Raw genomic sequence first — 14192 nt, forward strand, 5'->3', positions numbered from 1 at the left:
ATTTTTAATGTTGTTTGTCACCTTGTGTGTCAGCTGAGTGGAGTTGGTGGGTGGGGCACACTTTAAAGACAAAACAACCACAGGAATGACAAAGGGAGCTCATGTTTTTATGTTGTAACCATAAAGATCCAAGAGGCTAACTGCAGAGGCCCCAACAGGCCGCTTCAACTTGTGACATTTAGTTGTGTGTTACATGAGTGCAACACACACGTTTGCATGCCTTGACACAGCACAGCAATAGCAGAGGCCTCTCAGGGCTAAAGTCTGAAACAGGTCGTTAAAATGTCTGAATAATGAGTGTTCACCTAGCCCACCTTCAGAGTCTGGAAAGTACCTGAGGGACTGACGCATCGATGACAGTTTATGTCATGTTATGTCATGTTGTCTTATGTTGCGTTATGTTGCGTTATGCTACGTTGGATGTTTGTTTGGTCTCCCACAGCTGTAGTTAAGTTCTTCACCACCAACACAACAGTGTTACAAAATGGCTTCTAAGTCTGTTTTCAGAAATTGTAAAATACAATAAAACACAGCATGATGAATATTTAGCTGTACAGAACCTCGTTGTGTTATTGTATGAGCCACACACAGTTTTTATAGAAATGAAGGAAACATGATAAAACACAACATGTAATGGGCTTCATATCTAATATAAGTGCTTCTGTTGTTGTTCAGCTAAATGGCTGCACAAAAATATACGCAATTCTTTTTGCTTGAAGCTGCTTGTTACACTCCAACTTGTCTCAGTGTTTGTTGTTGCGGTGATATTCTGCTGCGGACATCTTCATCTTTGGTTTGTTTTTCTCAAGTCTGATGTGTGAATGTTTTCTCTTCTTCTTTTGAGGACTGTTCTGTCGCTCAGGCTGTCGGAGGCTTTCAGAGCATCATTATCTGGAGGTGTTTGATTGACCTTTGGTTCTGCCTCCTGTTTGTCTCTGACAGACTCCATCACAGCAGCTTTCTGTGACTTTTTCCTGGTTTTCTTCTTCATGTGCGCCTCGGCGTCCTCCTCGTTCAGATTTTTGTTTTTCCACTTTCGTTTCAGTTTGTTTTTCTTCTTGGCTTTCTTTTCAGGTGATTTCCACTGCAGAGCAGCAGTGCTCCACGTCACGACGCTGGCTGCAATCGACGCACGTTTTGCCGGGCTGCTGTTCATCACAGGTGGGTTGGTGGTGAGTTTGAGTTTTCTTGGTGGTGGTCTGGTTGGTTTTTCATTCCTGTCCAGCACAGTCACTGAAAATCAGCACACGCTGTTACTGTTGCATCTAAAGCTGGAGTGAATATTTAACTCCAAAAATAAGAATTTGAAATGCTTTGGTCTTCAGTTTTCAAATAGGGAGACAAATAGTTTATGTATAAGCTCAGTGTGACTGAGATGATTTGACAGAATATTAACATGAAGAGGCAAAAAACTATTTCATCTGACATTTCCTTCAATGTTTTCTTACCTTACAGTAACCTGACAATATGCTGTTTGTATGTAAAAAAAAAAAAAACATCAGGCAAATATAAGCAACATGTAATACAATAACAATAAAAATCCAGGTAAACTTACGTTCTCTGGGCACAAAGGGAACCTTTTTGCCCTTCACTGTCACAGAAAGCAGCTTCTGCTTGCATTTCCCCGGAGGAGCTCTCCTGCAGAAATCCAAATTTATTTTCTCATCTTATCATTATCATTTTGCACGTCTCCAAAAAAACCAAAAACCTGTTTGACTGCAGTCATAACAACGGTCTTGAACATTTAAAGCAATCAATCCAATTACAGCAGCAATCTGCCGTAAAATGTAAAACAGCTATTGTAGACTCAGGAGGCTGTCAAATAAAATAATGCTTTATTTGTGCCCAGTGGGGAAATCTGCAATGGTGATGAGAATGATATTGATGTTCTCAATATGGTACATATTTATACAGAGTTTGCTAGTTTCTTAAGGTAAATAAAGATTATTTTAATACCTGGATGGATCCATAAATTTGAAAACGGTTCCATAAGGAGACGTGGCACTGGGATACGACGTGGCCAGAAAATACAGCTCCCCTAAAAAAACAACATATGCTCATCAGCACTGTCACATTGATGAAATCCATTTCTGCAGAAGAAACATTACCTGCTTCATCTTCAGCGAACGAGATGATGAACTTGTGGTGGCGGTTGACGAGTCCAGGAAAGGAGCATGTCTCCGTCTCTCCCATGCACACACTCCTTTCTTTCCAGTTTCCAGTTGTCTTATCCTCCTCCAACGCCATTATTCGACTGCAAATTTGACAAGAATCATTTATAGCCAACATGAGCTTCGTCACATCAACACTACTATAGTACAACTATAGTTGATATGATGCAAAAGCCAGTGAAAAGGCATTTATATCACGGAAAGTGACAAATGCATAAAATAGTTCTCTGGTGGACTCTTGTTCTCATAGTAATCCTCAAATGTATTTAATCTAATTTCTCAAATAAAGGCTGGAGTAGGAACATAAAACAGTAACTTCAGCCTTCGGTTGATTGAAGCTGGTTAAAATTGGAAACACAGCAGCTGACAAAAAAAACAAAAAAAAAAACAAGTTTGCCTTTCCTTCAGAGATGACAGAAAATCTTGGCTCGGCTCAATGTCTTCTTACCCACTCATGAAGTCTCCAAAAAAGTAGAGGCCATTCAGATTGGGTGATTCACATCCTCTGTACACAAAACCCCCCGTCACAGACTTCCCAACATGATGGCTGTATGCAAATATAGGCAGGATGTCGTCTGCTGTGACAGAGGAAGATGTACTGTTTTAGACGGAGAAAGGAACATTATGGCAGAAATAACAGGTGGTGGCAGCATCAATGAGAGCGATAAATAGCTTTAGATTTTCATCATCGAGGAGGAGAAACGCTCACTCAGGGAGGAGTTGTGGCACAGTTTCGTATCGTAGCACTCGAACCCCTCCTTGGCCCTCCATCCGTAGTTTCCTCCCTTCACAATGATGTCGATCTCCTCGTAACGGTTTTGACCGACGTCTCCGCAGAAGATCCGGCCCCTGCCGTAGCTGCTGACGGGGTCTCCGCGGTCCACGGAGCATCGCCACATGTTTCTGACCCCATAAGCATAAACCTCAGGCCGGGCATCTGGGTCACCGATGAACGGGTTACCGGGGGGGATCCTGTACGGCCTCCCCCTGGAGTCACCCCCATCCACATCAATGCGCAGCACCTTTCCCAGCAGAGCACTCCTGAGTGGAAAAGAAACCGGATTTAGTGACAAATAGTCTGAATGAGAACTTTAACTTAAACTTTAAGAAGTCAAACCTAACAGATCCTCACATTCGAAAACAATTCCTTACTTGTTTTGTGCGTTTCCGTACTTCCCAAACGGGTCTCCAGATTTTCCTCCATCTCCAGTGAAAATGTACAAATACCCATCAGGACCAAACAGCAGCTGGCCTCCGTTGTGGTTCGCAGCCGGCTCCTCGATCTCCAAAATGACCCTGAATGTTAAAAAAAAAAAAGTGGAGGTGAAAGTTTTGTCTTTCAGATATACAGTATGTCTGGAATCTTCGAGGTTCCACAGTACGCCTTCAGGCAATCCTGACAGTGACTTTATGTTTACTATGAAGACATAAAGCCAGCGTTTGTCTCATTAAATTTCTCATACGAAGGAGAAATTTCTAAAATGCCAAACAAAGTTTGTCTTGGTGCGATAGCAAACTTTCTAACAAAGTGTATCTTATGCTTTTGGTTTCTTGTCCTCTTTGAATTATTGGACATTGCAACCTAAACTGGAAAAAAGGGGCTCCAGAAGGTTTGGGCTGATCCTGACAGATGATTTACAGTGTTAAGCTTAGAGCGTGTGAATGAAAACATTGGCACAGTTAAGGCCTCAGGGCCAAGATGAGGATGCAGTCTAATAATTCTGTCAAAGAGAGTGACAGGGAATGTTTCCCCCTGATTACCTCTCTGAGTGCGGATTAGCCACATTCATGTCGTAATCAGACACCTTCATCTCACTGATTCTGACTTTCTCCAGCTTCCTGTTGACCTGGACGGAGTAGTAGATGAAGAAGCGTCCGTTGTCCCGATATTTGGGGTGGAAGGCCATGCCGAGGAAACCCCTCTCATCCCCCAGCCAGGGCGTGGTCAGCACCTCCCCGCTCATGTCCAGGAAAGGCTGCTCCAGCCGGCTACCGTCACGCAGGTGAACCCACACGAAGCCCAGCTGCTCTGCGATGAACATCCGGTGTGTGTCGTCGCTGCTGTGCAGCATCAGGACGGGGTTCCTCAGATTGTTCGCCACCTCAGTCAGGCACAGTTGGAGACACCCCCTGGGGTCCTCCATGACCTGCCCCAGGTTGCTGTTGAGGTCAGGACTCCGGAAAACGTTGGGGTAGCAGTAGTCCTGGTCAGACAGGTCCACCATGCTGCAGAAGGTGGACGTGTCCCGCTCTGAGATGTCCCGCAGCAGCTGGTTCTCAGTTAAATATTCAACCACGCGGCCACATTTGCCATGAAACTCAGAGCAAAAGCCAAAGCAAAGGCCAGGTAGCTCTCTGACGGGGGTGTACGGGTCCTCGGCATCGTAGAGGTGTGCAGCATAAGGCGAGCACTCCTGGATGGGACAAAGACAAGACACTGAAGACCCTGTCCGGACTATCAGAGGTATGTCAGGGCTTTGGGTGTGACAGGAAGTGAAAACTCAGGGGACATCTGGCCTGACCTGACTGCGGCGTCAGATCAAAAAACAAATAATTTCATCATTCAAGTACAACACATTCAAAAAGGCATTGAAGCACCTTTGCTATCTGCTCCCCTCCATCGGAGAGATTTCACACTAACATAAATCTGATTTCATGTCATTCTGGTTCACAGCCACTCTTCACATGGTGAGGTTCAGTTACAGCCAATCCAATCTTGACCCCTTCACATATGGAAGTCCAAATTTACAAACCGCCTAATTGGATAAAGCTGAATTCAATTACAAAGTTTATAGACAATTGTTAAATAAAAACAAGTCATTTAGACTGTAAGGTGTTATTACGAACATCCATCTGCTGTATATGTGTTCATGAATGTTTTTGCAAAGATGAAGATTAATAGACATTAAAGGTGATTTATCATCACTTTAATGGACTCATATTTACCTGGCACATGATTTCCTTCAGCAGATCTGCACAGAGCTCATAACTCCCCTCTTCCAGCTGGTCAATAACGTCCCAGTATCTCTCTGCGATCTCGTTGTCCGTTTTCTGATCGCAGCATCCAAACTGCTCGTACTGCGTGCAGAACTCCAGATGCCAGGGGGGTTTAAAAGGAGGCTGGAAGTCCAGGCACTGAGGATGGGCTGATGCTGGCTGGACCGGAACGAGCAGCACCGCTGAGACCATCCGGATAAACTCCGCCAAGCTGGGGGTCTTTTTGGATGAGCTCGGCCCTGCGGCCGTGCGTAAAGGCGCGCAGGGTGCTCCGCCTGGATGGAGCGCAGCATCCACCATTGTTGCCCCCCGAAAAGGATTCAACTGCTTGCTGTCCCTTAAGTATGAGCCCCTGTGAGCGCGTGCACGTTGACGCGCATGGTACAGTATCGTAAAACCTCCCTTACACCCCCCCCCCCTCAAAATCCTATCCCATCTATCTAAGTCTGGTAACCTGACAACAGCTCACCTTCTCGCCACTTAATGATAATTGGAATAATGGATTCATGTTTTTTTTCCAAAAACAACAACAACAACTGTGTTTTTCAGCACTACAACGCAACTATGTGGAGGAATGCAACCATCAACAGGCAAACGCACCACAAAGTGTCACTTTGTGTTTTCTAAGACACAAGCGCCTCCGGGCAGTTTGCAGCTGTGCTTCATTTGGCTGGTCTGCTGTCCCAGCATGTCAACTGTTATTTGAATATACAGGAGAAGTGCTTGTTATTTCTTTGTACCGGTGCCAAGAAAACAATGAAGGTTTCTGTGGCCCACAGTGGAGAAATAGTACACACGTAACATCTCTAGTTATGATGGGAGTTTAAATTTTGCTGTGGAAGAAGTACCAAAGAAATCCTTAGTCTCATTAAATCTGATGGTATATTTGGTCAGAAAAGCAGAAATTCATGCAAGCAGCAGTAAAATCATGTATTTTTGAGTTAGTTTAATTAAAAACATTTTTGGAAATAAGCACCACCAAAAAGACAGTATTAACTGCAAAATGAAGAATTTGCAGCTTTCTTCCGCCAGATGGCAGAAAACGAGTGACGGAGGTGTGAGAGACGGAGGAGGAAGCGGAAGTACGTCATTTCTTTTTTCGCATTTGTTTTGGTGAAGACTAAACCGACAAGGCAGCGAGAATTAAAAAACGGTACACTTCCGCCTGGGAACTTCAGCTTAAAGCATCCGGCGATGAAAAATTATTCACCGGGGCGCCGTTAAATTCCAATTAGGAAGACAAAATTATGATTTAAATTAATTAAGAGGTGTTTAAATATGTTTCCTTTTTTCTTGCAATTCACGTGTAACGTTTTATTTACATTTATTTATGAGAATAACAACTGGGGTATTTTATTTTGAAGGCTAATTCTCCATTTTTCCGGTAGCATGTTAGCTAACCGTTTTAAACTTGACGTGCGGCGACAAGGCGCTGGTACCAAAACACTCACACACACACAAAAAAATTGTGTAACGCTTCTTATGCAGCTCAACAACTCCGCCATGAGGCCGTGAAGGAGCGGAGGGAGAGCCGGTTTCCTGCTCGGTAGGTGGCCCGGAGGTTAGCGGACCCTTTTCCGCCGTTTGAGCCGAGACGCTGCGCCCCGAAACGGCCACAATGAGCTCGGAGCGCCGGAGCGCGGACGAACCGCAGGACAGGCCCGACGGCGGCGGCGGCGGCGGTGGAGGAGGAGGAGGCGGTGGAGGTGGAGGAGGAGGATCCGACCGAGAGGAGGACCCCGACATCGACGACTCGGAGTCGGAGGAGGAGGACGATGACATCGCCCGGGAGGTCGCGCCATCACCGTCCGACAGCCGCAGAGAGCGGCCGGAGCGCAGCTCGGAAGCGTCTCCTCCTCCGGCGTCTGAGGAGCCGAAAGCGGCGCCGCAGACCGACGGCGGCCCCGGCACCGACAGCGGCGGCGGCGGCGGCGGCCGGGGGAGCAGCCTGTTTTCCTGGCTGCACAACAGGACTATCAGGCGGGGGGTGTTTGTGGACCCGGCCCGGGACAATTTCAGGACAATGACCAGTCTGTACTGCTCCATGAATCCGGCTGTGGAGTCCGTCAACCTGAGCACCCAGACCCACGGAGCGGTGTTCAACCTGGAGTACTCCCCGGACGGGTGAGTCTGAGGGGTGGGGGGGTATTAAGGCCTTCATCAAGCCCTGCATGGAGCCCCACTGTTATTCTGCATGAAATGTGAAACGGAGTCAAAAGCGTCTGACAGCAAACAGCCCAGACAGGACAGCAGCTGTGGGATTTAAATCAGGTCAAGCTGTGTGACAGCAGACACAAACACAGTCTGGACCTCCAAAATCAGATCAGGTCCCATTTATTGGCAGATTATTGATGAAGCTGCTGTCACAGTCAGGGACGGTTTCTTTCTGATCAGCAGGGTTTCAGGGTTTATTCAGTTAAATCATTCGACTGCACATTTGTGATATAAAAAAACTGTGTCACAATTGCAAATGGGCAAAGAGATGAACTGTCTCCTGTTGCGTGTTGGATTTGTGTGTCTGCCCCGCTCAGGTCTGTACTGACTGTGGCCTGCGAGCAGACTGAAGTCCTGCTGTTCGATCCCATCTCGTCCAGACACATCAAAACTCTGACGGAAGCCCACGAGGACTGTGTCAACAACATAAGGTGCATTTCCATAACCTTTAAATCATCAGATAAAGGTTTACATAGGAAGTGCTCATCGTCCTAATTCCTGTATTTTAAATTCACAAAGAGGACCAAGAAAGTTGTAGCTCGTAGCAGGAAAACAAAAAGATCCAGGGACTAAAGTAAAATATCTCTGTACCCCCTGCAGGTTTCTGGACAACCGTCTGTTTGCCACCTGCTCAGATGACACCACAATTGCATTATGGGATCTCCGTAAGCTCAATTCGAAGGTCTGCTCCTTGCACGGCCACGCCAGCTGGGTGAAGAACATCGAGTACGACACCAACACTCGTCTCCTCGTCACGTCCGGCTTCGACGGAAACGTCATCACATGGGACACTAACAGGTCGGTCATCGAAACACGAGAGCATGAATGTGTTTTTATTGTGTCCTTTCTTCCAATGTGTGAACAAAAAATTCATAGATCACGATAAAATCATAGATTGTCACAAGGAGTATGAGATCATTTTCTGTCAGTTTGGTGGTCAAAGTGAAATTCAGGGTCAAATGTTTGGGCCCATCTGTTGTACCACCTGGGAAATAGTCTGTTCTAGCAGTTACGTCATGCTGCGCCAGCAGCTGCACATTAAAGTCCAACCAATCCATCATAGACTCTTTAACAGGCTCTTTCCTCGACTCTCCAGAAATTAAAAGCCGTACCTTTCCTGCTGTTAAAGGTGGATAAATGGGATTTTTGGCAGGAACTCAACCCTGAAAGCTCAGTTTAAGCCCCAGAAGAAAAACTAAAACATGATGATTTCATAGTTTGTGTCAAATCGTCTCACAGTCACAACTTTTCTGACAAAATAAAAAACCTTCTCTGTTTGTGTTTCCTCTGCAGATTCACGGAGGACGGCTGCCCGCACAAAAAGTTCTTCCACACCCGTTACTTGATGAGGATGCGTCTGACGCCCGACTGCTCCAAGATGCTGATCTCCACTTCCTCAGGGTACCTGCTCATCCTCCACGACCTGGACCTGACCCAGTCCCTGGAGGTGGGCAGCTACCGCATGCTGCGAGCGCGGCGGACGCCCCTCAGTTCAGGTCAGATCACGCTCTCAAATCTAAATTCACATTTATCTTTTGGAGTCCTTTTTTTTTTTTTTACCTTAAAGTTTGTTCCTTTTTTCACTCTCTCTGTTGTGACTTTCCAGTTTTAATTGTTCCAACCGGACGATTTGTTATGTTCAACACAACGATTGTGAGATAGGTGTGAGATCAGGTGTTCCAAAGATTAAGAAATATTTTAGAACCTACCAAATAATTTACCTTGATCTCGTGTTTTATTGATATCTAGTAACTCATAATTGAAATGATCACTGTAGTGTCCAGATGGGAAAAAGCCTTTTGACCCTGATGTGATTCTGTAGATGGTGGCACATCAGCGTCCAGGTCAGCTGGAACTCCTCGCCAGGGAAACGACTCCAGCAAGATCCACCCTCACAGAGAAGGTCAGCCAACACTGGTGGTGTAAAACTGAATAATTAACCAGCTTTCCTGACGATGAAATGATCAAGAACCCTGTCTTCGGTTGGTTGCTGCAGGTCTTTCTCCCCGGAACAGTCTGGAGGTTTTGACGCCAGAGATTCCCGGAGAGCGGGACCGGGGGAACTGCATCACCTCCCTGCAGCTCCATCCCAAAGGCTGGGCCACGCTCATCCGCTGCTCCAGCAACATGGACGACCAGGAGGTGAGACACATTCTCGGAGATGTTTTATTTATGTGGACTTCGATTGAGTTTCTTCAATCCCCTCGCTGCATTGCTCTGTAATGTTTGACCTCTGTTGGTGCACCAAAGGAATTACATCACTACGGTTTCTAGAAACTTAATAGCACACTGCACCAAAAATCTCTTTACTGAGCATGAAAAACTCGACTTAAGTACATCTGAACTGTTTTCTGTCGCTGGAAACTGATATAAACTGTTTCAATTTGGATTTTAATAAGCTGATATCACACACTGTAGTTATGTTTCAGATATAAATGGAGATTACAAACAGATTTTACTTTGAAAAATGCAGAGCCATTGCGTTTACAAAAGTTTATTGTCTTTTATATTTTATTTTTTCAGGGGAATGCGTGTAATACAGCTTTCCAAAAGCAGCATGAGGAAGTTTATCCTTATGGTTTCCTGCCCCTCTCTCTTCTGTTATTAGTTGTTGGCTTTAAAAGAAATAGTTTGAAAAGGATGAAAATTTAATTTTGAATCATCACATATTCAAAGTACAGTTTACACAGTTCTCAGGACTCGCTTCATTCAGCCCCAAGAAAATGGCGAACTTTAACAGTCATCTGGGTTCACAGAAAGATCAGGTGGTCTTTTCCAGGATTTCCAAACTGTTATGATGTCACACAGTGAAAGCTTTGCTCTGACTAATTTATTTATTTTAATATTAACAAGAGTAATGGTTAAAGAAAACTATATGTGTGTAGCACTTTCTATACAAGAACGGTTGCTCAGAAAGAAATTGATCCACCAAAATCTTCACATGAAACCTTTTTAAATGTGTCACTGTTGTTTCTGGACCAACGTTGAGTGTTTCCAGCAATGATTAATACTTTCAGGCGCTGCTATGACACTCACATGCACCCCCCCCCCCCCCCCGACCTTTCTCTCTCCAGTGGACTTGTGTGTATGAGTTCCAGGAGGGAGCGCCTACTCGCCCACTCGTCTCCCCCCGCTGCTCCCTCCGCCTCACCCACTACATCGAGGAGGCCAACGTGGGGCGGGGCTATATCAAGGAGCTGTGTTTCAGTCCCGACGGACGGCTCATCTGCTCGCCGTATGGCTACGGCGTCCGCCTGTTGGCCTTCAACGAGCGCTGCGGTGAGCTGGCTGACTGCCTGCCCGTCCAGACCAGCTGCCTCAGGGAGATCCGCTCCATCTACTCGCACAGCGACGTGGTGCTCACCACCAAGTTCTCCCCAACGCACTGCCAGCTGGCCTCGGGCTGCCTCAGCGGGCGCGTGGCCCTTTACCAGCCCAAGTTTTAGCCTCCAGTGCTGTCACAGAGCGGCGCCCTGCAGACCTGGGTAGAGAAGTACTAGTCAGGATTCCTGCATACACCTGGAAAGGTATTGAGAAGCATTTAGTGTTTTCCAGGTTTGATAACTTTGATAGTTGCACAGAAAATCTTTAAAAGATATTGCACTGCCTCAATCTATGTTTTGTTTCTACAACAAAATAATTTCTATGATTTTAGCTCCTTGTCAACTAATATATGCAGTTATTTGTTGTGCACAACTAACATTTGGCTGAAGATGGATATTGAAGGCCTCTTTCGTATAATTTTGATCAAAGCTATCAGATACTCACAGAAAGTAGGAGCCCTAAGAAACATTTGTTTTAAAGTGCTCAGCGGGTCAGAGGGGTCAGATATTTCAAACAGTGTGACATCTGCTCTGTCAGTATTTTTCGAGGCTTTTAAGTTGACTTTACAATATTGTTTGAACTTTCTAAATCTTCAGCCGGACTGTACGTAATGACGAGCCCACCCGTCGGGCACCTGACAGGGATAAAGTCAACCCTAAATAACAATATTCTATGCACTTCTAGACCCAGGTCTGCAGCTGTGAAGCAGACCGGCTTTGTTCTGAGGTGAAAAACAAATGAACGAAGGATAAGGCCTTTGACCGGGCTGCAGCAGTGGACAGAAACATCCAGCCTGTCTGACCATGAACTTTAAAAACAACAACAACAAAAAAAAAAAGACTTGGAGGATATAAAACAAGAAAGGACAGTTTAGGCTTTGCAAACTAGACTTCTGTCCAGACTGAGGAGAGACTTTGAAGTCTGAATCTTCAAGCTCTTGATCACTAAATCCAGAGATGCAACGTGGCGTCAGTCAAAAACAAACTCTGCAGGTCGTCTGGGGCTCTTTTTCATACTAAAGATTTGTTTTGTTCTCTATAGCAGTAGGAAACTTTGTCCTTTTTCGAGACTCCGCACATCCAGATGTTGTCTTCTTGGGACAAAAAAAAAAAGAGAAAAAAAAACCCCCAAAGGATGCAAACAGACACATCGATCCGTTAATCCGGACGAGATGAACCGTTGATTGGCCTGAATCGGCGTTTCTCCGCCGCCGTTCCCAATCGCTCTGCTCTGTTCATGCCTTTTTTTCTACAGGTGCTGCTTCTCTGCTCATACAATCTGAACTTTGACCCCCTTCCGACTTGAAGGACCTCATCATCAACGCCTTTCTCCTTCGCTCATGGATGGTAGCTCCTCCACTCCTCACCTTCTACTTTTTACTTTTCCCACCTTCACCCTGTTTTCACTCCAAATGGTCTTTACAGGTTTTTTAAAGGTTTTACTGGTGCATTAATGTCAGCACTACTTTATAGAGGTTGGTTCTTTTGATCCTGCAGTCACTTTTTGCCGTTTTTCAGGCCACTTTTTGAAAGTAGCTGCTCCTCCTTTGTCTCAACACTTTCTTTCTGTGATTTAAGATTTTATTCCTGAGTGGAAACTTCATGTCACCTGGACAGCTGAACACTCCAGCTTCCTTTTTGTGTTATTTTTCAAATTCTTCCACCCAGAACTTACTTTTCTTACAAACCAGCACGCCAAGATTTTCAAGGAAAACAATTATAGTTCAAAAGATAAGGCTGGCATTACTCTATATTTTTCATTTACAGAAAGTCTGTCTCTGATTTGTCCAGTCTGTGCATTGGTTCCCTCTGAATTTAAAATAAGCTTGCAAATATGTAGTTTCATTTTCATAAAAGCTCAGTAGTGCCCCAACACAACTAGGTGCTGTACTTTTTAGCAAACACAACTCAAACACTAATAAAGAGTGAAGTTCATGGGGACTACTTTCAGCAGCGGATTAATACTAATTTGGTGCACTGCGGTGTCAATATAAACTGATGGTGTGTGTTGAATTCAGTCAAAAGAAACAGCACCCATGTTCACTGTAATGATGCGTACATAAAGCAGCCCTGGTGGCAGAAAATGTTCAAATGAGAAAATATAGAAGACTTTCCAGCCTCATCTTGAGTCACATGTTGCGTTTTTGGCAGAAGAATTTCTTTTCATCAGCGTTGTTGGTTTGATCTTTTCAGGATTGTTGCCAAGGAGCGTTTGTCTCATCTTCTGACCTCTTACCTCATTTTTCTGGGTTTCGAAGAAAGTTTGGATCCATGTCAGTATTTGTTATCTTTTCCCCTCATTTCATTGGTTTCTGTATTTTACAGTCATTGCCATGAATGTGACCAACCTGGCTTTGTTTTTGTTGGTTTGTTTGTTTCCTCTCTTTAAGTAGCGAACGGATTGCTTTGACTGTTGATGCTTTGTGTTTTTAACCATTGTAGTATAGCTGCTGTAGGAGCCAAGCACACATGTGGATGTTAATGTAAACTGGTTACAGTAACCTACTGACTGCAGAATAGATAATAACGTGCTGTTTGCGTAAACAATAGATAGACATAAGCGTATACTACTATGCATACCAGCCTTTATGAAGATTCTCCTTTCTTATTTATGCGAGTGTGTTGCTCGGTGTGGAGCTGTCAGATGCCAAAATGTTGTTTTGCCTGGATGAGGCTGGCGTCTGCTCTAATGGATTCAAAGCTAAATAAATCTTTACATGTGGCAAAAACTTTTAAAGAACTGTTTGACATTTTGGGAAAGCCACTCATTCGCTTTCCTGCAGAGAGTTCGGAGAGATTTGATACCGTTGAACTGAATGGGTTTATCTATATGACTTGAACCCAGCAGGAAGTGTAATAAAAAAAAAAAAAAGAAGACTGAAGATTCGAGGTGATGAGATGAAGTCTCAGACTCTCACAACATGGAAGAAGAAGGATGCTTTTAATACTTTGTACCTCAGTTAACTGCTCAAAATGTGTGTTGTTCATTTTGTCACAGAGCCATTTCACTTTCAGTTCAGTCAAGTCAGGAACTTTTTCTCTTCCTCTCTAAAACTAATATCTAAAGTTAAAGGCATTAAGAAATGTTTCACTAATCCATTTTTTTCATTGACTGAACTGAAGGTTAAATGATCAGCCATGCTGTATATTCACTGCTGCTTTTATTTCACTTATATTCCCCAGCTTTTCTGAGAGAAGTGTCTTATCTGCCATTTTCACTTCAGGTAAAGCAACAAAAAAAAGAAAGAAGAAAAGAAACAGTTGAATCTTATGAATTTGGTTCTTGTTGTTTTTGTTTTCAGTTCTGTTTGTGGGTTAGTTGAATGTCGTGCACCGTCACTTCACAGCTGGGTGGGCAAAGGAAAAAAGAAAAAACATGTTGAATTGCTCGCATTGTTGCTTCACAGGAAGTAATGCCAACAATGATACTAAAACGGTACTCATTATCACTGAAATAAAAGGTTAGCTTCTTTTGCACTGCTGACTG

At 44.5% G+C, this 14192-nt stretch overlaps 2 protein-coding genes across 2 annotated transcripts; one reads left to right on the top strand and one right to left on the bottom strand.

The window, feature by feature from the left end:
- Nucleotides 1-305: 305 nt before the first annotated feature.
- hhipl2 (HHIP-like 2) lies at nt 306-5468 on the bottom strand. The gene is made up of 10 exons (XM_029494367.1): nt 5118-5468; nt 3933-4585; nt 3324-3467; nt 2881-3212; nt 2620-2746; nt 2109-2254; nt 1957-2038; nt 1556-1638; nt 1135-1233; nt 306-334 (listed from the first exon to the last, which is right to left on the bottom strand). Exons 1-10 carry the CDS (start codon nt 5466-5468, stop codon nt 306-308), a joined length of 2046 nt encoding a protein of 681 aa, XP_029350227.1.
- Nucleotides 5469-6590: 1122 nt separating this feature from the next.
- Nucleotides 6591-13620, top strand: wdr32 (WD repeat domain 32). The gene is made up of 8 exons (XM_029493234.1): nt 6591-6838; nt 6881-7292; nt 7700-7813; nt 7983-8180; nt 8676-8878; nt 9205-9285; nt 9379-9524; nt 10457-13620. The coding sequence occupies exons 1-8, from the start codon at nt 6787-6789 to the stop codon at nt 10826-10828; spliced, it is 1578 nt and encodes a 525-aa protein (XP_029349094.1). The 5' UTR covers nt 6591-6786; the 3' UTR covers nt 10829-13620.
- Nucleotides 13621-14192: the final 572 nt, after the last annotated feature.

Source organism: Echeneis naucrates, chromosome 22 (assembly GCF_900963305.1).
Source record: "Echeneis naucrates chromosome 22, fEcheNa1.1, whole genome shotgun sequence".
In the NCBI taxonomy this organism is placed as follows: domain Eukaryota; kingdom Metazoa; phylum Chordata; class Actinopteri; order Carangiformes; family Echeneidae; genus Echeneis; species Echeneis naucrates.